This window comes from Triticum aestivum, chromosome 5B (genome assembly GCF_018294505.1).
Source record: "Triticum aestivum cultivar Chinese Spring chromosome 5B, IWGSC CS RefSeq v2.1, whole genome shotgun sequence".
Classification (NCBI taxonomy): Eukaryota; Viridiplantae; Streptophyta; class Magnoliopsida; order Poales; family Poaceae; genus Triticum; species Triticum aestivum.
In genome coordinates, this window is record NC_057807.1 from 487701263 (window position 1) to 487724822 (window position 23560).

Below are 23560 nucleotides of genomic sequence, written 5' to 3' on the forward strand. Positions count from 1 at the left end.
GGCCTTTTATCGCGCTTTGACGGTGGGAGATGAGAGAGGAGTGTCGGCCACCACGGCTGCTAGCTTACACTTTCCTATTGTACATTATTTTGCTTTATTTGTTGCTAAGTGTCTGCTTGCTAGAAAGAAAGTAGGCGCGCTCAGCGCACCAGACTTTGTTGTTTTACGCCGGGCACTCGAGGGTGACAACACTTATAGCTTGGGAGCTATTGTGGCTCATCGCCTGCATCTTAATAAATCTCAGGGTCAAATACATGGTGGGATTTATGCTACTCGTTTGGAGGCTCACTTTTAGGTTGAGATACGCCCCCATGATTACCCTCTGACCACAGTTTACCTCGACCGTGCAGCTATGTATCACCACCATTTTACTGATGACAGATCTCCTAACATCCCTATTCCGTATAACCTGGTTTTTAGTGTAAACACTCGTGATATTGTTCCATTGCCTGCTCCTGCTTTGTTTGATCCTGTTGCCAGGGTCGGATACATGATTATGCCTGCAGACATCATCACCTACCAGAATGCTCAGGATGCTGCGGAGGCAGCATAGGAGGAGCCTCAGCAGTGGGATGAGTGGATGCCCGTTCCTCAGCACCCCTACTACCCTCCAGGCTACTGATCGACTACCAAGTTAGGCCAAGAGCCTAAGCTTGGGGGAGTACGTGTTCCCACCGACATTACATTCATGTCCACATACTTCATTTGTCGGTGTTCACACTTTTTCATTGTATCATCCATGCTTAGATTTATTTCCTTGCTTTCTTCTTGTATGTTTGAAAAACTTTAGAAAAACCAAAAGAATTAGTTGTAGTAATTTACTTTCTATGCATGCTTAGTAGTAGTATTAAAAAGAAAATCCAAAAAGATTTCCGTGTTCTTCTTTTGCTTGTTGCGAGCTTTCCCGTGTAAATAGTTTTTCTCATTTTGCTTTTCCCTTTTATTTGCTTGTTTAAGAAAATCAAAAACTCCAAAAATATTTCAGTATGTTTCTCTGAACTTCTTTTCTTTTTATTCGAGTCTTACCAAGGAGAAGACCACGATGAAAATGTTGAGTGGCTATCATATGAATAATTGTTGAACTAATAAGATCACATTTTACCTTGTCTTCTCCTGTTGAATAAAATGTTTGCAGATTCCAGCTTAGTCCATGGCACTCTTGCACTATTATTATGTTCATAACATTCGGTCGTGCAAGTGAAAGGCAATAATGACGACATCCGATGAACTGGCCGTGGCGGGGAGAAACTAGTATGAACTCAACTTGTTTTGTTTTTGTAAATATGTTTAACCTAGTATCCATGATTCAGCCCATTATGATTAAACATGTTTGCAATGATAATTAGAGATTATAGTTTCTCATCCCATGCATAAGTAGCTGGGAGTTGATAATGGTTTATCTTGGATATCAACATAGCCTTAAAATGATTGTGATGTAGTATGATGATATGATATCCTTCTCTGAATGTTCGAGTGGCTTGACTTGGCACATGTTCATGCATGTAGTTGAATCAAAACCAACATAGCCTCTATGATATTTATGTTCATGGTGTTCATATCCTACTCATGCTAGTGTCCAATGTTACTTATGCATAATGCATGGTTATGATCATTGTTGCTCTCTAGCTGGCCGCTTCTCAATCTTAATTGCTAGCCTTCACCTGTACTAAGTGGGAACTCTGCTTGTACATCAAAAACCTTGAGCCCAAAGTTATTCCAGATGAGTCTACCATACCTATCTATATGTAGTATTACCCTGCCGTCCAAAGTAAATTTGCATGTGCCACCTCTAAAACTTCTAAAAATTATCCTTTTTGTGTGTCTGGATCGTTCGTGGAACGACAGGAGGTGGTCGGTATCTTCCATGCTAAGAGGGTTATTCTCAGGTCGAGTGTTTTCATTCGCCATCGCATGAGAAAATGGGTGGTAATAGGGATGCCCAGTCCCAAACTGCAAACATGAAAAAGAGTTCATCTCTGAAATAATTAAACAAAAACTCCCAATGGAGTCAACCTTTACATTTCTGCTTGGGAACCGCCACTAGCGTGCTTAGCATGGAAGATATTGATAACTGATGGTCGTGAAGTGAATAAGAAGGGTGCATATCCCAAAATATCATTTATCTCTGTTTTAAAAATTGAGCTCCGGCACCTCTGCAAATCACTACTTCCCTCTGCGAAGGGACTATCTATTTACTTTTATATTGTGTCACCACCTTCTAAAAAAGCGCCAGAAACTGAGTAGAGCACAACTGTCATGATTTATGCATTATGTGTAGCTAATGTTGGGTGCATCATGACTGGATCTTTTCTACCATTAATTTCAATGTTTAGTCGCTACTTGAACTTTGGAGGTGCTCTGCATTTATGTTTTGCGGTCTCAGAAAGGGCTAGCGAGATAACGCTATTGTCATATTATATCATGGTTGTTTTGACAACGTGTTGCTGTTTGAGATATTTTGTTATTGCTTGCTGGCTGATTATGTCATTGATATGAGTCATTATAATCTCTAAATGTTATTGTTGACATGGTTAGTTATAATGTTGGCTGAAAACCTAGGTGCTGTTTAAGCTTATTTATGCAAACAAGAGCAAAAGAGTTCGTAAAAGTTTTTCTTTGTCACTTTCAGTTTATCAACTGAATTGCTTGAGGACAAGCAAAGGTTTAAGCTTGGGGGAGTTGATACGTCTCCAACGTACCTAAATTTTCTCACGCTTTTCCTCTTGTTTTGGACTCTAATTTGCATGATTTGAATGAAACTAACCCCGGACTGACGCTGTTTTCAGCAGAACTACCATGGTGTTGTTTTTGTGCAGAAATAAAAATTATCGGAATGGAACGAAACTTTGCGAGGAATTTTTATGGACTAAAAGAGGATTTTTGGAGCCAAGACCCACTAGAGGGGGGGGGGCCTGGGTGGGCACAACCCACAAGGGCGCGCCCCCTCTCCTGGCGCGCCCAGGTGGGTTGTACCCACCTGGTGGCCCCGTTGACGATCCCCCTGACACTATAAAATCACATTATTCCAGGAAAAAATCAGGGAGAAAGAATTATCACAATCCACGAGATGGAGCCGCCGCCAAGCCCTGTTCTTCCTCGGGAGGGCAGATCCGGAGTCCGTTTAGGGCTCCGGAGAGGGGGGTCTTTGTTCTTCGTCATCACTAACACATCTCCATCGCCAATTCCATGATGCTCCCCACTGGGAGTGAGTAATTCCTTCGCAGGCTTGCAGGTCGATGAGGAGTTGGATGAGACTCATCATGTAATCGAGTTAGTTTTGTTAGGGCCTGATCCCTAGTATCCACTATGTTCTTAGATTGATGTTGCTATGACTTTGCTATGCTTATTGCTTGTCACTTTGGGCCCGGGTGCCATGATTTTAGATCTAAACCGTTTATGAATTCATCATTATATCCATGTGTTAGATCCGATCTTGCAAGTTATAGTCACCTACTACGGTTATGATCCGACAACCCCGAAGTGACAACAACCGCGCCCACTCTCGGTGATGACCATAGTTTGAGGAGTTCATGTATTCAGTATGTGTTAATGCTTTGTTCCGGTCCTCTATTAAAAGGAGGCCTTAATATCCCTTAGTATCCAATATGGACCCCGCTGCCACGAGAGGGTAGGACAAAAGATGTCATGCAAGTTCTTTTAATAAAGCACATATGACTATTTACAAAATACATGCCTACATTATATCGATGAACTGGAGCTAGTGTCGTATCGCCCTAGGTTATAACTGTCACATGATGAATATCATCCAACAAGTCACTGATCCAATGCCTACGAATTTATCATATATTGTTCTTGTTAAGTTACTACTGTTGCTACTGCTATCACTGTTACTGTTACCATTGCTGCTGTCACTACTATCAAAACTATCAAACTACTTTGATACTGATCACTTTCCTGCAGATAATTAGTCTCGAGGTGTGGTTGAATTGACAACTCAGCTGCTAATACCTTCAAATATTCTTTGGCTCCCCTTGTGTCGAATCTATAAATTTGGGTTAAATAATTACCCTCGAAAACTGTTGCGATCCCCTATACTTGTGGGTTATCAATGGCACGTCATCACTAGGTTACTTATCTATGGCGTTCTTATAAACCTTACGCCAGTAGTATCTTGCAACTGGTCATGATAGTTGGGCCCACATAGTAGTGACATTAGAAAAATATCTATGCTAGCACTACCAAATTATAGTTGGCGTGCCAATTTGGCCCATGCAAGCACTATTTGAAAAACATAGTGCTGGCATTATTGAAAAATGGAGCGCCACGAACAAAAGTTGTGGCTAGCCGTTTTCCCACTAGTGAGCGGTTGCAAAGTGTAGTGGTGGGCATTGATACGTCCATTTTGCATCATGATTTCCTACTGTTATTTATAACATTTTTGGCCAATATAATACTTTGTAGTACCATTCTAATGCCTTTTCTCTCTTAATTTGCAAGATTTACATGAAGAGTGAGATTGCCGGCAACTGGAATTCTGGGCCTGAAAAAACTATGTCAGAGATACCTATTCTGCACATCTCCAAATGAGCTGAAATTTCAGGGAGAATTATTTTGGAATAAAAAATACTAGAATAAAGAAATAGCAGAGGGGACCAGGCAGGTGCCCACGAGGCACTAAGGCGCGCCCACCCCCCGGGCACGCACTGGTGGCTTGTGGGGCCCCTAGCCAGCCACCGGTGCCCATCTTCTAGTATATAAGCCCATTTGTCCTAGGAAAAAAATAAGGAGAGGACTTTCGGGACGGAGCACCGCCGTCTCGAGGCGGAATTTGGGCAGGAGCACTTTTTCTCTCCGGTGGAGCGATTCTGCTGGGAACACTTCCCTCCGGGAGGGGGAAATCGAAGTCATCGTCATCACCAACAACCCTCTCATCATGGGAGGATCAATCTTCATCAACATCTTCACCGACACCATCTAATCTCAAACCCTAGTTCATCTCTTCTATTCAATCTTTGTATTAAAACCTCAGATTGGTACATGTGGGTAGTTAGTAGTGTTGATTACGTCTTGTAGTTGATGCTAGTTGGTTTATTTGGTGGAAGATTGTATGTTTAGATCCTTAATGATATACAAGATCCCTATGATCTTGGCCATGAATATAATTTGTGAGTAGTTGCTTTTGTTCTTGAGGACATGTGAGAAGTCTTGTCATAAGTAATCATGTGAATTTGGTATTTGTTTGATATTTTGATGATATGTATGTTGTTGTTTCTCTTAGTGGTGTTGTGTGAACGTCGACTACATGACACTTCACCATATTTAGGCCGAAGGGAATTCATTGTGGAGTAGTAATTAGATGATGGGTTGCTAGAGTGACAGAATGTTAAACCCTAGTTTATGCGCTATTCCGTAAGGGACTGATTTGGATCCATATGTTGCATGCTACGGTTAGATTTATCTTATTTCTTCTTTCATAGTTGCAGATGCTTGCGAGAGGGGGTAATCATAAGTGGGAGGCTTGTTCAAGTAAGAGAAACACCCAAGCACCGAGCCACCCACATATCACATTATCAAAGTAGCGAACCGAATCGAACAAACATGATGAAAGTGACTAGATGAAATTCTTGTGTGTCTTCAAGAGCGTTTACTTGCTATAAGAGAAAGTTCCGGCCTGTCCTTTGCTACACAAAGGATTGGGCTACCTTGCTACACCTTTGTTACTATTGTTACTTATTTCTCGTTACAAATTACCTTGCTATCAAACTATCTGTTACCGATAATTTCAGTGTTTGCAGAAAATACCTTGCTGAAAACTGCTTGTCATTTTCTTCTGATCCTTGTTGGGTTCGACACTCTTACTTATCAAAACTACTACGGTTGATCCCCTATACTTGTGGGTCATCAGGCATGCAAATAATCGACAAAAAAAATCTACGACCCAGTTTTGCAGAGCATGCAGTTGTAGTCGAGTTATTTCACTTGCGGTTGAAGTGTAGTGAGGGACATTTAACTAACCAACAAAATCCCTTACTAGCCTAGTTGCAATCATGTTTGGAGCATGCAGTTGCGATTGAGTTACAACACTTGCGGCTGCAAGTGTAGTGATGGATACACAACTAACTACACAATAAAGTATACTGACCAGTTGTAGCTGTGTAGGGCATGCAGTTGCATTCCGGTTACAAACATTTGAAGCTAAAAAAAGTGTTTTGGTAGACATGCAACTGCCAAACAAAAATCATACCATTCCAGTTGCAGTCGTGTTGTGGGACATGCAATTGCAGTTGGATTACAAACACTTATAGGTGTAAGTGTAGTGGTGGACATGCAAACTAGCCACCAAAACCTTTCCAACCCCCCCCCCCTAGTTGTTGTTGCGTTGGGTCCATGTAGTCACACATTCGAGACTATGCAAAAATGCAGTCGAAACACTTGCAATTACAAAAAAAAATACAAGTGGTGGAAATGCTAACTAGATAGAGAGAAGAAGATGGTAGGCTGGTTAATAGGAGGAAGGTGAGAAGACAGTCAGCTGGATTGAAATGTGACTCCTCTTCTCTCTTAGAATGTGAAAGAAAAAATAGCGAAAAAGCCCATAAAACCCAGTGACAAATGCACATAAGGGCATCTCCAACGCGAGCCCTCAAACTGCCTGTAACTGTTTGGACTGAGTTGTCCGGATGCATTTCACCATCCAACACGATACACAATGGCACCATCATTTGTCCATTTGGGAGGGGTGTACAATATACCATGATAACCAATGGACACCACCATTTGCCCAGAAAATATTTCTTGCATTTCACCAAGCAGCTGATATGCACAAACAAGGAAGTGGATGACGTGACTGGTGCGGTCGCCACAACCGATGGGTGGGTGGTGCGGTCAATGCATCTCCCATGATCACCTTCGCGAGTCGATGACTAGGTGGACGCGGGACGATCAGTGAGGCGGCGGGTGCTCCAGCAATGGCTAGGGTGTTGGGAGAAGAAAGAGCTGAGTTGGGAAAAAGAGGGGGTCGGGAGGATGTGGGCTGGTCTGACTGATAGTCGGGCTTGTTTTGAGTTGGGGGAGAAATCGGAGAGTGGAATAACTACGAACAATATGCAGACATCTAAGGGAGCATGTTGGATAGCGCCCCCTCCCAATCTTCAATTTCGGAGTAGCTACAACAGAGTGACTATTTTTTCTAGCCAAGCAACCCTACCACATAAGCAAGTCATGCATGCAAGTCATAAATTACATTTTTTTTGTATTACTCCGTATATGCAATGCTATTACATCATTAATGCATGCATGTTAGTCATAAATTATATGTTTTTTCCATTTCTCTATGCATGTAGGCTTGTCACATCATCAATTCATGCAAATAGTAATAATTTTTGTTTGCATTAGATTTTGTATTGATAGTATAAGTGTTGGGCAATTGCCGGCACTTCAATTTTCTTTTACTTTTTTCATAGTTTTTTTTTAATTTTAAGCTCACATTTGTTTTCCATTAGTTTTAGATGGTTTTACCAACTATTTACGCATTCCTTTTAGCAAGGTTCTCACAGCAACGCACGTGGAATCATCTAGTATACCTGAGTGGATAAAACCATACAAATGGGAGGGATTTGCGACTGCCCCTTGGAGATCCCTAACCAAAAGCTATGAGGAGGGCAAATCCTATATGAAACTCACTCACGAAAATGTCAGGCTGGCCCATGTTCTTGACTTTTCTTGTTGCTTTTCCTGTTATGTATTTTTCCTTGTTCAGTGTGATTTTCATCGATTTCCCCTTTTTCTGTCCTTTTTCTTTTGGCACTGTTAATTTTCATTAGTAAAAGCATATTTTGTGTGTGCCTGTAGAATAATGGCATGCATTTATACCTCCCCATATTGATCATATCTGGTTAAACTTTACGGATTGGTACTGTAATGTAAAGATTGACCTCAAGGGTGCCGAGAAAGACTATCATATTGCAAATTTTCAGTGCTCTCCCGCTGACGCTAAGAATGATATGACTCGCATCCTTTTATCCAATAGCTGGAATTCCATCACAATTTTGTGCACAATGCTTGCCTCCATGGACCCAAACGTCAAAATCCTTTTGAAAATTGGGATGGTTGTGAGATAATCCTAGAGATTAAAAGGTTGTTTTGGAATAAAGGCTGAAATATATATATTCAAATCAATGTTTGATTGCAGGATAGTTGAAACGGGTAGGAGTAAAGTGTTCACAATGTTTAAGACTGCTGAGAGTGGGATCTAAAAGAACACCAGTCATCTGATGATGGTGAATAAAGGCATAAAGCGATCATGCATAAATCGACCAAACTTTAAGAGAAAGGAAAAAAAAAACAAAGGTGCAAGTGAGACTCACTCGTCTCATAAGTTCTAGAGTTAAGTCCAAGTATGGCAGTGAGACTAACACGCTTGGGAGGTCAAAGGCTAGGGTCACTCTTGATGTTAGTTAGGTGGGACGTCAAAGGCTAGCGTCACTCTTGATGTTGGGTGATTCTTCTATAAACGAAACTACAAGAAGTATCCGGCAGAAATGAGAACATTTTTTCAAAATATGATGAAGTATTTTTAAATATACATGATGAACATATTTTAATACACGATGAACATTTTCTAGATACACCAAATTGTTCATGTAATTTAGAAAAATGTTCACACACTTTTTATAAATAATGTTTATATAACTAAAAAAATGTTGACATCTTTTACTGAAAAAATGTTAATGTGGTAGAAAAATGGTTCACCTTTATTAAAGAAACATTTCATGTCTTATATAAAAAAAGAAAAAAAAGAAAATCCAAAACAACCGAAGGAAAAACAAAAATCGCTGTAAAACCGTAAGACTTGCGCTCGGTAACTGGGCCGGCCCATAACGCCAGAGCTCGCACAATTAATCTGCCACAGTGAGCAGCAGATAGGAGGATTCAGTCGTGCTCAGCTTGTCACGTCGGCACCTTGCGATTGTGACTTCAAAAACAGCCCAGAGCGCGGAGGTCTTCTTGTCCACCACAGGGGTCCGCCATTGAAGCAAAAGGTGCAGTCAACTAAGAAAGGATAGCTGCAATGCCGAAAACAAAAAGAAAGAGAAGGGCAGCCGCTAGAGCATGGCATGTGAATGGGATACCTGCAGATCTAACCGACGCAAACAGTAGGCAGCACAATCATAAGAGGACCACACGACCACACTTAATGTTCATAAAACTTGAAATCAAATTATAGCATGTCACACAAAGCAGATGTAGAGTTCCAGTCATGTTCGGATCAAACACTCACACGGGGCTGAAACTGCTTCAGCAGCAGAGTATGTCTACCATGTTCCTACAGCACCCTTGGATGGGTTCTCGAAGGCGGCAAATCCCCAGTTGGTCTTCAGGGCGTACGGCGGGTAGATGGTCGATCCCTCGGTCGTGATCTTGGCAATCTGTCATCCAAACCAGACAAACCATCCATGTTATAACAGTTCAGCAGCTACATACTGAAGGAATTTGGCTAAATTTCTCCTAGGCATTAGATGACAAGTTGTAACCTGGAACTTGTTGATGGATGACCGGTCACGGTACAACAAAACCAGCAGGCACTTCTCAATCAGCTTAACAGCTTCTTCAAAGGTCATGTCCTCACGCCACTCACCACGAAGTATTGGGATTGCCATGTGGTTCCCAAATCCAGTGGCAATGTGGTTCTCCTCAAAGTGTGTACCAATCATGTTAACCTGAACACCAAAATTAGGCACAACATAAGATCATGACAAACCAGCAGCAGTACAAAAAACAGCATTCTTCTTTTAATAAACCAATCATATACCATGCCAAGATACTTCTCATCGCCCTTTGGGCCCTTCTTCACTCCACCAAGCACCAGGGAGTTCCACAGAGGGTCAAACTTATTGCGCCGGTTGTACATCACTCTTGTCAGGTATGCATGGATTTCCTTGGGGCCCAATGAGTTCCCATCATCCCACATATGATCATTCAGACTGAAAAGGAATGGAGATGAGGATGTCACATGGATTTCACACAGCAGAGAGAAAGAACACACATGAGCAAAGCCATTCGATAAGGTAACCTACGTCAGTTCATCCAGATACCGCAGAATCTCCTGGAAATCACTGAACTCCCCACTCCCTCCAATAAGACTATGCTTACCAACCTCCTTGATACGCTCCACACTCTTGTATCGCAGAGTTGACCCATAGGAGGCTGCACAAGAAATCAGATAATTTGGTCGCATATCACAGGAACAACTACATTTGCCTGTGTGGAAGAAGTGATAACTAACTAACCTCCAGTGTCACATGCCATGATCACACCATCCTTGTATTTCATTGCAATCACCGAGTTACCGGTCACATAGGGGTTCCTGTTGATGCAAATACAGTGTCTGAGAGTTAACCACGTGCGTATAGAAATAATTTTATTGAAAGAAACAATAGCACTACGAAAGAAGTTGCAGTTGCACATTAGAGGAAAGCCTGGGCACTGAAGGTACTTTGGAAAAACTAATAACACACATAGGATTGCTATAACCATCTTCTTGAACAAATTACAAAAGGCATTGAATTTACTGAAAGACACAATAGCATCACGATAAAGTTGCAGTTGCACATTACAGGGAAAACCAGGGCACTGAAGGTATTTTGGAAAAAAATAATAACGCATAAAAGATTGCTATAATCTTCTTGGACAAATTACAAAAGGCATCAAATTTACTGAAAGACACAATAGCACCAGGATAAAGTTGCAGTTGCACACTGGAGGAGAAGCCTGGGCACTGAAGGTAGTATTTTGGTTAAAAAAAACACTAGCATTGCACAAGATTGCTCTAACCATCTTCTTGGACAAGTTACAAAAGGCATCATATCTGCTGGGCTGGCTAATTATAAGCTAGGACAGAGGAGAGGCTTCTATATTAACACCATAAAATCATTCATTCTGTCATGGAAGTCGAAAAATTCAGGTAGGTAACACAACAGTCCACAAATAAATTCTGCTGGGTTGGATTAGCTATGAGCCGAGAGAGACTAGCTAGAGGCCTGTAGATCAACACCAGTCACCAGAGAATCCATCCACACTGCATAAGAAATTTCGCGGAGCACATGGCATTCTAGATCGGAGAAATAGGGGGTTGCTTACAGCGTCCTCTGCGTCCCCTCGCCGCCTCCGGCCGCGTGGGAGTGGGATCCGTCCATGGATTCGGGAGGGGGGGGATTCGATCTGGGCTTGGCTTGGCTCGCCTCGTCGGAGGAAGGCGCGGGCTCGGTCTGGCGGTCTGGCTTTGGTGGTGTGGTGTGGTGTGCCCCTCTCTTCCCCTTCCCCTTCTGTGCGTGTTCCGCTTCTTTCTTGCAGAGCGGGTCGAACTCCAAGTCGAAGCAGGCGGCTGGGTCGGGCTGGTGTGCGTCTACTCTCTCCACAAAGCGGGTTTCTAGTTTACGTATTAGAGGCTTTCAACCAAAAAAAAGGAGCGGAGTGCTCCACCTTAAAAAAAAAACAGAGGCAAAAGGCTTGACTCATTAATTAAGGAGTTTATAGCACAGAACATCAAGCTCGACAAGGGAGCACATCAAAAGAAAAATATTACAATTACATGATTTATCTTGCGGCATGATCAAATGCCTTGTTGTGACCCAAAGCTTGGCCTTGTCTTGGATATGGTGAAGGATGTAGAATGGAGGTGTAGGTTCTTCCCCAAGACCCTTGTTTTCCTCATTCAAAATGACCAAGTGACGGTCATAGTAAGGGAGGCCATAGCCTTCAGGTTGTCGGTGTTGGGGCTCGACATATCAGTCAACGTTCTTGACATTGCGCTCGGGCACCCATCGGTTAACATCAAGATTTTCCAGACCAAGCCAATCCTTCACCAGCCTCCAAACTCGCAAGGTGAAATGACACTAGTAGAACAAGTGAGGAGTCATCTCGTCGGTCCTCCTGCAAAGGGTGCACGGCCGCAATTTGGCCATCTCCTTCTCTGTAAGCGGTCCGCCGTTCATATTTTGGAGCGCTAGCCAAGCGAAGAACTTGACCTTTGGAGGGCCCCAGCAGCCCAGACCTTCCAAACGGTCTTGTTCATGGTAGTGAGTGCGACGCCTAAAAGTTGGGCCATATAAGCAGAAGCCGCCGAATAATCGCCAGATGTCATAAGCTCCCAAGTGATGTCATCCTCAACCTCATCACGGAGCTAGGTGTGCTCGAGGTGGACCCATAGGTTTACAAACCGGACGATGTGGTCCATGATGAGTCCAATGAAAGAGTCGATCTTTTGCATCCAAGCGTGGTCCGTAAAGCTCCCTAACCATCCACTTCTTCATTTTGGAGGCCGTGAAGATTAGGGGGGCGATGTCCTTTGGTTTCCTCCATTGCACCCACGGCGAGTCCCAAAAAGGCATCTTTCCTCTGTTTCCTAAGATGATGGCGGTGGAGGCATAGAAGAAGTCCATCTTGAATCAGATGAATTTCATGAATCCTGTGAATGTAGACCACTCTTCCGATGAAGAGAGTTCTTATTGACTCAAATCGCCGCATCCAGGATTTAGCACAAGGTCGGCTTGAAAAGGGGAACAAGGTCTCGTGCCGCAATTTCTCACAGAAATTTCTAATTCACAGCCAGCAAAACAGCAGACCAATGATACATCCATCAGATGAACACATGACACATACAAACCCTTCACTTCTCCGTTATCATAACGTGCATCGACGACATACAGAGTTACATACATCAGCTAGCACTGAACATACCAGCCTAGCATACTTCAAGTTGTAATAAAACACCTCGTGGTGATCCGAGCTATAGCACGATGACCCCCGACTGGCTTTGGAAGACCTCGATCTCCAACCGCACCGACGCCCAGACATGGCTGCATCGCTCGAGCTTCCCATTCATGCGAGCTAGAAATGCCTTGGCCCATGGTTCTTCGTTGCGTTTCACGCTCATGTCACACGGAACTGAAAAACTGGCATATACCATGTCACTGTTAGTTTGTATAATTGCATGTAAAAGATCACCCCAAGGCACTGCCCCTGCCCGCTATAGGCATTTTTACAAATTTTAGCTTCCATAGGTATGTTTGTCTATCCTACACCTCAGGCAGGGGTTAGGTAGAAACATAAGCATTCGACAAGTGATAACGCGGAAACATAAGCAGAAGCACACCCTCGCAAAAAAATCGAAACAAATTGTACAAAATATATAGTTTACCTCAATAGTTCCTCTTCTGACTGTTTAGCATCTGAATTGCGATTTCTACAGTAAGATATTACCAGTATAAGAGCTAAAAGAAAATTCTTCCTGGAGTAATAACAAGTCAACAACTGGTATATGCGTGAAAGAAACCAAACCTGACCATATATATCCTATAGATATGAAGAGAGTGCTTGGAGAGATTCTGAGTGGCCACCTCACCACTTTCGTTGCGAAACAAATATGTTACAGGATAACCCAAGAGCCACCTACAAATGTTGCGACATGAAACAATGAATTGGAAGAGGCCAGTTGAAATGGCTAACTTGGGCAACATAGCAAACTTAAGAGGTTGTAAGACATTTCCTTCTAATTGCAGAAGAATTAGCAAAAGAAAAAGGTGTCATGTTCTATAATGAGGATATGAGATGCTTTTAGTTTACAAGTGTCCATGTAATGAGTTCAGTGGACTAGCATTCCGTGGTTTTGAGTTTCCATACCCTCTAGGAAGTGAGAACCAGAAATTACCCATTCAGAGAAGGCAGTGCAATTTGGGTACCCTCTAGGAAGGCACTCAGATCAACAACCAGTGAGGTCGTGTCGGGAATGCTGATGCCAGCGCACTCCATATCAGTTGCTCTCTCTGGAAGTCCTGACTTTTGCTTTGTTGTTCCAGGCTCTACATCTACTTCAAGAGGGAATGCAGCTGAAAAACGATCTTGGATCGATAAAAGCTCCAACATGGTTTCGTTCTTTTCTGTGTTTGCAAGCAGCTGAACCAGGAAATCAGTCAGTAATATAAAACAGGGCAATAGACTAAAAAATAGAAGTGTGATCTGAGAAGGTAAAGACTTCGCAACAGCTTTTCTCTAGGTCCACAAAAGCTAGCTGGTGCTGTGACCTTGCATTTGGTGACACATGTTCAGCAAGTCCTTCTGCGTGAATCAAGTAGAGCATATCTTTCATAACCATCACCCTTAGTGGATTCAATATGCTTGCTTCCTGCAGATCAAACAGAATATTAAAATTGCTTATTACACGCACATTAGTACATGGTCGTATGGCTATACTCGAAAGACTAGTACAGATTGGTCGAGATTCCAGGTGCAAATGGGTAACCTTTAGCGTATTCTCTGGCCATATTTAGTTTAACCTACTGAACAAAGTTTTCAGAAGTCACATTACTTTTGCAAATTAAGTTCATTTGATTGAACTAAGGAGGGTCAGAGGGTGCCCTGAGGGTCGTAAATTTGCATCCCCAGGCGAGAGAGATGCAAACTGACAGAGATGATAACCACAACTCTCAAGTCTCAACAATAGCGTAAATTTAACATTCTGAGATGGAACCGTGATTAACCAGCATCAATTAAAAGGCCAGCAATGCAGATACAGGTCCTAAATGTAACTGTTTGGTGGCAAAGCAATACACAAAGTCCTCATCACTTGCTAAGACATAAGATCAGATCCCATGAACTTATATGCCTGTCAACATGAGCCACAGCTCTTCCCATGGGACAAGGGCTTACTACTGAACCAGCGAAGTAGTCGCATCCAATGCACGCTCATACAAAATTTCAACGGTGACAAGATTTATAGCTTCAAAATCTAACTTTCTAGTTTGCAAGGGAGAGATGTTATGGATGGATATTCAGTAGCGATGAAGGAGATAATTCGACACATCGAAATCGGGCAATCACCTGCCGAGCATGGTGCAGCAGGCTGCAGAGGTTCTCCTGTAGCTGAGGCATCATGCCGCCGTAGTCCATCAATATCACAGGCCGCAACCCGGTGCAGAGGAACGTGATATCTGCCAACAGTTCATCAGTGCCAGTTTAGTAAGTTTGCTCCATAGTGCACTAGTGTCAAATGCCACTCGACATACATAAATACAGTCGCTCTGCACAATTACTCCGTAGGTTCCCGATCAATTTTGAACCTACTGGAACTAGCTACGGCATGTGTGAGCTATATGTTGTCGAACTCTGAAACTATCTGAACCTAGCTGGGTCATGTGGTGGATGTTGACTTGCACAACTGCATAAATTTGCCACCGAATCATGCAGCTCTTATCTTGGAGAAGAACCAGCAATATCACAGCAAAGAAACGAGACGACTTCGCAGCATTTCCTAGACAGTTTCCATCAGGGAGAAGCAAAACAGAGGAACGAGAAGCTTGTTAGTGGGCACCGACCGTTAAGCAGGCGGCGCTTAGACTGGGGGCGGAGGCGCCACCGGATGCGGGCAGCGCAGGCCTCCACCACCCGCAGCATCTCCTCGTACGCCCCCGCCTCCGCCGCCACCTCCATCGTCGCCGCCGCCGCCGTTGCGAGATAGAATCTGAGAGTAGTGCTAGTGAAACAGGCACGGAGCGTTCTGTCCGACTGATTGGAAATAAACGGTCGGGATCCAAGGGGGAATTGGATAACTGCCTCCTGCCCTCCTCCAGTACTCCACTCCTGGGGCTTCTTGCTTGGAATTGGAAGGCAGCAGAAGCTCTCTTGGACTGGATAGCAATGGAGTTATCCATTTCCATGGGAGGCTCTGCTGTGGCAACGGGCCTCGTGAATCTCAAGGTACACCCGCTCCCCCCCGCCCCCTCTCTCCGATGCTACCTTCTTGAGGGGTGCTTTATGTATCCTTGCCTAGGGTTTAAGGCGTGATGTGAATTATTATGTTGGGGAAGTTGGTACTTTTTACTTGCGCAGTTCATTGCAATTGAAGAGAATGGTTAGCATTGGGGTGATATATTTTCCTGTCCGAGATAGTGGTTGGCTTAAAAAAAGCCAGCTCTTAAATTTTACCTCAAAACTTGTGAAGAATTTTGGGTTCAGTGATTAGAAGTAGAACTCACGATGGAATTTGCACAAGAGAGAAGATATTCAGAGGTTTTAGTCTTTGTTTTGTTCCTTTCTCAGCCTTGGCATTAAGAGGGTTAAACAAACGCACCTGCGGGTGCTGTTGTTTAATTCAGCACAATGTAAGGTATGTAGAAAAATGTATGTTATGTTCAGACAGGCAAGCACACTAATGGATTATATAGGACACTTTGCATTAAATTTCGCTCAAGGAAGGGGAGAAAACAATCTGGATGTAGGCATCCAATCCATTATCTCGCTGTTCATTCCTTAGAGTTATGTTCAATGCTTTAGCTTACTCATGCGAAATCGCAATCAAAATTTGTGGATTGTTTTGCAGATGGTGAATCACAAATGCACCAGGGGCCTTGGACGTCAACTTCAGTTTTCACATGATGTACCATCTTCTGTGTGCCTGATGATATTTAACAAAGAATTCTCAAAACGGTAGGTGGCTGTTGCTTACTCGGATCATTGACGGTCTTAAAATGATTATTCCTTTAATGTTCGATCGTACTGAGAGAGTACTACCTAGTACTGCTTAGTGCTTTGCACTAATGGATTGCTTCACTGTCCATAGTTGCTTATGAATTTGTTTTCCAGAATCAACCACAAAGTTTGCGGAGCGCTTCAGGCAGTATCTCCAGTACAATGTACACCTTTAGCCTCTTATCATGTTATCCAAACAGTGCACTGAAAATCATTACCTTCTGGGCTTATTTTCTGTGCTATCAGGTACAGAAAATCCCACGCAAGCGCCGGTAGCCTTTAAAGATTTTCATGTGTCTGTGCTTACTGAAGAAGATGGAGTGATAGAGGTTGGTTGGCAATTTTCTCTCGGTAATAGAATGGTCTGAAAATAAAATCCAGCTCTTTTGCCGATTTCATCTTAATCTTTTTACCTTTCCATTTTGTTTGTTACAAGACACAGATACGAGTAACTATTAGCAGTAAAATGACGGATTCTGTCTTTGAGAAAGTCTTATCAAAGCATATTGCCGCGGCACAACCACTTCCAGGATTTCGGCGACTGAAAGGAGGTAGCAGGCCTTTTATTTCCCTATCCATCTCAGTTCAGATAGAGCTACGGTTGCAACTCTGTTTCTGTTATTCGATCTTGTATCTTCAAAATCTCTGGAGGTCAACCCATGAGTTCAATATTTAACATCTGAAGAACACTCAGAACAAATGGCTTCTTGATGTGTCATATACTCATCGTATGTCTCAATGGATCATTAGCCGAGCTATTTGCTTGAAGTTGTTTAATTAGATTAACCGTAGATTGCACTTCTCTTATTTTATTTACCTTTTCGTCTTTGTAGCATTTTGAATTGTTACAGCTTAGACCGCTTAATTTTTTTTATATGGAACTAACGGTGGTCACTTTCCTCGACACTGGTGCTACTTGAACAGGGAAAACTCCAAATGTAAGTTTTCGTGACAACCAAAAACTAGTTCCTCTGCTTCGGAACATCTGCACATGCTAGCTGGATTGTGTTTTGACCTGCTCCATGAATCTTGTTGTGGCTCAGGTACCAAAAGAAGTCGCTCTGCACTTGATTGGACCGTCAAAAGTGAAGAAAGCAGCCATCAAGAAAATCATCAACCGCGCAGTCGCTGAATATGTTGAAAAGGTAACAACTACTATCCATGGGTTTCCTACTTTAGATGTGAATTGGTTGGTCATTTACCTCTGTTGCATTGACATGCTGCAGGAGAACCTTGACGCGGCAAAGAACCTGAAGGTTCTGCAAAGCTACGAGGAGCTCGAGGCCACGTTCGAACCTGGAAAAGAGTTCTGCTTCGACGCGGCTGTCCATCTAACAGGAAGCTGAAGCAGTGAAGGCCGTCCTACGATGCCATTAGAGAGATGACGACTGCAGGGTGGGGGACTCCTGGGCATCTGCCCATTGATCCTAAGCTCTCAGCTCTGCTAGCCTGCTGCATACGGCCCTATTGCTATCTCTACTGGCTATAAATATCTGTACGTTGCAACGGGGGCAACTCTATTCTAGTTGTTCAACATAGAAAATTTCCGATTGCACTACTGGAAAAATCGTCGTTACCGAGTCCGAGTACACCGTTGTTTGCTGAGTACCACAACACGGGATCACGGTGAAGGACTCGTAAGCTGAGTACGACTCTTGGCAGACAGCAGGGCACGACATATGGTAGAAGCTGCCGAACACCCGATAGGAAGTACTCGGCAAACATGACAGAACTCGGCTTACGGAGCGTGTACCCTTAGTCGAGAACTACACTCTTGGCAAACTCTCTGCTGAGTGTAAAACGGCTTTCGCCGAGCTTTTCGGCACTCAGGAAAGTTGGAACTACACTCTTGGCAAACTCTCTGCTGAGTGTAAAATGGCTTTCGCCGAGTTTTTCGGCACTCAGGAAAGTTGGAAATTCCAGTAGTGTTGGGTTAAGACTGAGATATGACGTGGGGAGGGAATTTATAAGCAAACGTGAGGGGAAATATGATGTGATTGAGATTGTGTGCTTACAAGTACGTGAGTTTGATTCTATTGATGATTTATTTGATTTCTGTTGATTGCTTTGCAAGGGTTTTTTCTTTCCCTAGAAATGAGAGGTGGGGATTGGTTTGAGAAAATAATAATGGGGTTACCATGGGATTTGTTTCTCAGGAAACGAGGTGGGCGGTCGTTTTGGGAAAAAGAAAATGAGGTTATCACATGGTTTGGAAAAAAAAGGCATGTATCGATGGAAGGGGTGAAAGCGATGGAAGTCAAACCAACAAACTTCCTTTTATTAATATTGTAATAGATGATCATGGATGCTAGTCTGTTTTTTTTTTCGATATAGAGAACAAATTTTGTTATCTTGTACTCTCTTTGATCCATATTACTTGTTAATGAAACAGATGTATCTAGACATATTTCAATGTTGGATATCTGTTTAATCCATATTACTTGTTAATGAAACAGATGTATCTAGACATATTTCAATGCTGGATATATCTGTTTGAACGACAAGTAATAGAGAGTACTAACATGTCAAATTATAGTTTACCATTGCATCATGTGGGTTTGTGTGTGTGTGTGGGGAAGGCTGAGGCCTGCTTGGGAGCACTGGATAATTTCACATCCGTTTCAAAAGAGTTAATTACACTGTTGGTACATAAACTTGCAGCGTGGGTACAATCTCATACAAAAACTTACAAAGTGAGTCAAATTAGCCCCTAAACTTGCTTTACAGGAACAAACTGATACAAATTAGTCGAAACCTGCCACGTCGGCTCTAGGAACTTGGCCCGCGCCCAGATTAATTTACAGGAAACCCCCCGCTGTATGATGTAAATAGATCCCTGAATAGCCTAGCCAGCCTCTCTGTTCACCACGCACCAGCCAAATCCCTAGCCGTTCTTCTCTATTCTTCCCACAAATTCACACTCGATCGAGGCAAACTTCGTCTCAAGCCAAATCCATCTTATAATGCTACCGCCGAACTAAGCAAAATAAGATGCATAAAAGATAAACATCATATGCAATCAAAATATGTGACATGATATGGCCATCATCATCTTGTGCTTTGATCTCCATCTCCAAAGCACTGTCATGATCTCCATCATCACCGGCTTGACACCTTGATCTCCATCATAGCATCGTTGTCGTCTCGCCAACTATTGCTACTACGACTATCGCTACCGTTTAGTGATAAAGTAAAGCAATTACATGGCGATTGCATTTCATACAATAAAGCGACAACCATATGGCTCCTGCCAGTTGCCGATAACTTTGTTACAAAACATGATCATCTCATACAAAAAATTTCTTGTAGCGACCACGATTCCAATGGACCGAAGTCTCTATGCTTAAGTGTCATCCCTGCATCGGTAATGCTGACACACACAATACTCGAGGAATTATAGCAGAGTTCAATCACACACTTATTACATCAAGGTCCTCATAAAGAGTATGATTACACAAAATAATATGGCTGAAGGTCATCTAAACTAAATAACTGCGGAAGCTTTGAAGGTAATGAGTCCATCAACTCCAATGGCATAGCTGAGTGCATGACAACGACCTATCGCACCTTATTCGTCGTCTGAGTAGTCTGCAACATGAGACGTTCCAACCGTGTAGGTCAGCACATTGAATATGCTGGCAGAGTTACACTGTAAAGCAATGAATGCAAGAACTATATCTACATGCAATATTTGGCTGGTGGAGGCTCTAAGTTTAAGATTTTGCATAAAGCTAGTTTTTCCCTACAACAAAGAAATAAATTTATTTTACAACTCCCAAGTTGTACCAATATTTGAGAAGGTTCCTCCAACTCAAATCCCAATTAAACAAGTATCATCATTAAACCCAATTCAATTAAATTAAAGAGTGATGAGATCAACAATAATATCCAATTCCAGATACTCAAGATGTCCATAATCGGGGACACGGCTAACCATGATTAGTTTATACACTCTGCAGAGGTTGCACATTTTTTCCCACAAGACTCGATCGCATCCATGATCGGAAGATCGAGACATAGTCTTTCTGAAGCATTAACTCTCTACTCCGGGCAGACCGGTACACCTACTTTCCCCTACATCTGCTAGTCCACCTCTTCGAGAGCTCATACAACTTAGTCAACTACGCCAGAGCCCATAATGGCTTGTGGCTGCACACAGAAGTTTCTAGGCATGAAATATCATATGATCCCTTTGAGCCTGGGTGGCAAACCGAGGAAAAATCACACGGGTACTCTGGGATTTCCTAAATGGACAAACACTGGATTCTCCAGGTGCCCCAACCAATCCATCCAGATGTGTATTAAAGTTGTCACCTTAATGTTATCCAAGATTAATAACTCTCACAACTTCCATGTGTATCACGATCCAATCCCCGTCTACAAGCATGGCTAAGGAATAATAGAGCATAACGTATATTCCCGGGGTGATCAAAGGTATTAAGGTTCCTACCTCAAGTACTACAACCAAACCACATGTTCCCAATCCTACTCATGCGAATATTTGAGGGGCAATACTAATGCATAGTAAAAACTGGGTATAGAAGAGTATGATCAAAGTGTAACTTGCCTTGCTGACGACCTGCAAACTCTAGGGATTCGTAGTAACAAGCTTCACACTCCGGGTAATATAGCGCAGACAAACAGTAGCTTGCATAAGCAATCAATCAAACGAAACACAAAAAAACCGAGAAAAGATCCAAATAAAACTCGAAACAAGCAAACGACTAAACTAAACAGAAAACAAAAACTAACAACATTATTTTTATTTGCATTTGATCTTAACATTAGTTATGTGTGATTAACTGCGATTTGCAAAAAGAATCAACTCAAACGGAGTTACGAAACTCAAGATACAAACGAAACAAGATCGAATACTAATCTAAACTAAACTCAAATTTTAAATTGTCAAAACCATGTTCAAGTTGTTTACTAGAAAGAAGAGATTGTTATGAATATTTAGGCATTGGTTTCATCTAATTTGTATAAACGAACTAAAAGTTACGCTAGTTTTAAGATGAGGGGCTAAATCACGATAAAACTTATTTGCGGATAGGTCCCTGGCTGAAAATAAACTGAAAAAGAAAATCTATCGGACGAACGTCCGCTAAAAGAACCTAACGAACGAATTTTGTTCGTTAAAAGAAATTATCGGGTGAATGTTCGCTAAATAAAACTAGCGAATAAAACGAACCGATCTAAACCTAACAAACCGAAACTAAAAAAACAAAAACTAAACCGAGAAAAAAAATCGGCGGTTTTATACCGGCTAACCGGACTTGGACCGACAGCGGCGGTTTCGGCGGCGGCGAGATCCGGCAAGCAAGGCAGGGCGAGGCGGCGGCTTCGACGCGGCGATGGCGGCTTCGCGAGGCGACGACGGCTAGCGCGACGCGGCAGCCGCAGGCGGCGGCGGCGGCGCGAGCTCGGCGGTGGCGGCTACGGTGGAGGCAACGGCGGCGGTGCGGCTTGGGGAGGGAGAGGGCGGTAGGGCGGGGCATTTATAGGAGGGGGAGGAGAGGCGGCGGCCCCGTCCGACTTGGGGAGGGGCTCGGGCGGCGCGGGGCGAGCTCGGACTCCCTCCGGAGTCCGGCGGCGGCACGACAGGGAAGGCGGCGACGGTTGGGCCTGGCCTGGCTCGGCTGGGCCGGGCCAGGAACTCTTTTTTTAAACGATTTCCGCAAAGAAAATCCTAATAAATAAAAATAAAAATTTAAAAATTCCAGAAACAATTTATTGTTGGAAATAATTGGAAAGAATTTGTTGAAAATCAAATTAATCCACTTTTCAAATTTGAAACAAATTCAAATATGAAATTTAAATGAAACCTCCAACTCTCTCCTTGGGTCCTTGAGTTGCTTAAGATTTCTTGGATCACAACCAAATGCAATAAAATATGAAATGCATATGATGATCTATGTATAACATCCAAATTGAAAATTGGGATGTTACAATATCACATCATGTCTTGACCATATCACATCACAACAAGCCCTGCAAAAACAAGTTAAACGTCCTCTAATTTGTTGTTGCAAGTTTTACGTGGCTGCTACGGGTTTCTAGCAAGAACCGTTCTTACCTATGCATCAAAACCACAATGATTTTTTGTCAAGTGTGCTGTTTTAACCTTCAACAAGGACGGGCCGTAGTCAAACTCGATTCAACTAAAGTTGGAGAAACAGACACCCGCCAGCCACCTATAACCTTCAACAAGGACGGGCCGTAATCAAACCAGTCTCATGAACGCGGTCATGTAATGTCGGTCCGGGCCGCTTCATCCAACAATACCGCCGAATCAAAGTAAGATGTTGGTGGTAAGCAGTATGACTATTATCGCCCACAACTCTTTGTGTTCTACTCGTGCATATCATCTACGCATAGACCTGTCTCGGATGCCACTGTTGGGGAATGTAGCATGCAATTTCAAAAATTTCCTACGATCATGCAAGATCTATCTAGGAGATGCATAGCAACGAGAGGGGGAGAGTGTGTCCACGTACCCTTGTAGACCAAAAGCAGAAGCATTAGTTAACGCGGCTGATGTAGGCGAACGTCTGATGACCCACAAGTATAGGAGATCAATTGTAGCTCTTTTTGATAAGTAAGAGCGTCGAACCCAATGAGTACCAGAAGAAAATGACAAGTAGTTTTCAGCAAAATATTGTCTGCAGGTGCTAAAATTGTAAGTAGCGGATTAGTTTGATAGCAAGATAATTTGTAACGAGCAAGTAACGATAGTAACAATAAGTATGGAGCAAGGTAGGCCAATCCTTTTTAGACAAAGTACATGCCAAAATGGTCTCATATAATGAGCAAAGTGTACTTGAGGGTACACGGGAATTTCATCTAGTTACTTTCGTCATTTTGGTTTGATTTGTGTTCGCTACTTTGATAATTTAATATGTGGGTGGACCAGTCCTTAGGTGCTATTCTTACTTGAACAAACCTCCTACTTATGATTAACCCTCCCGCAAGCATCCGCAACTACGAGAAATGTATTAAGAATAAATTCTAACCATAGCATTAAACTCTAGGATCCAATCGGTCCCTTATGAAATAGTGCACAAACTGGGTTTAA

At 42.8% G+C, this 23560-nt stretch overlaps 3 protein-coding genes across 3 annotated transcripts; 1 reads left to right on the plus strand and 2 right to left on the minus strand.

Moving 5' to 3' along the window:
- Positions 1-9154: 9154 nt before the first annotated feature.
- LOC123112693 (proteasome subunit beta type-4) lies at positions 9155-11380 on the minus strand. The gene is made up of 6 exons (XM_044533759.1): positions 11101-11380; positions 10251-10327; positions 10038-10167; positions 9773-9944; positions 9495-9680; positions 9155-9389 (listed from the first exon to the last, which is right to left on the minus strand). The coding sequence occupies exons 1-6, from the start codon at positions 11154-11156 to the stop codon at positions 9276-9278; spliced, it is 735 nt and encodes a 244-aa protein (XP_044389694.1). The 5' UTR covers positions 11157-11380; the 3' UTR covers positions 9155-9275.
- A 1231-nt stretch (positions 11381-12611) lies between these two features.
- Positions 12612-15504, minus strand: LOC123112694 (uncharacterized). Its single transcript, XM_044533760.1, has 7 exons — positions 15333-15504; positions 14839-14948; positions 13994-14143; positions 13670-13914; positions 13300-13410; positions 13160-13204; positions 12612-12914 (listed from the first exon to the last, which is right to left on the minus strand). The coding sequence occupies exons 1-7, from the start codon at positions 15445-15447 to the stop codon at positions 12749-12751; spliced, it is 942 nt and encodes a 313-aa protein (XP_044389695.1). The 5' UTR covers positions 15448-15504; the 3' UTR covers positions 12612-12748.
- On the plus strand, positions 15486-18068 carry LOC123112695 (trigger factor). Its single transcript, XM_044533761.1, has 8 exons — positions 15486-15714; positions 16337-16443; positions 16600-16649; positions 16732-16814; positions 16922-17036; positions 17410-17423; positions 17529-17630; positions 17712-18068. Exons 1-8 carry the CDS (start codon positions 15655-15657, stop codon positions 17829-17831), a joined length of 651 nt encoding a protein of 216 aa, XP_044389696.1. The 5' UTR covers positions 15486-15654; the 3' UTR covers positions 17832-18068.
- The last annotated feature ends 5492 nt before the right edge of the window (positions 18069-23560 follow it).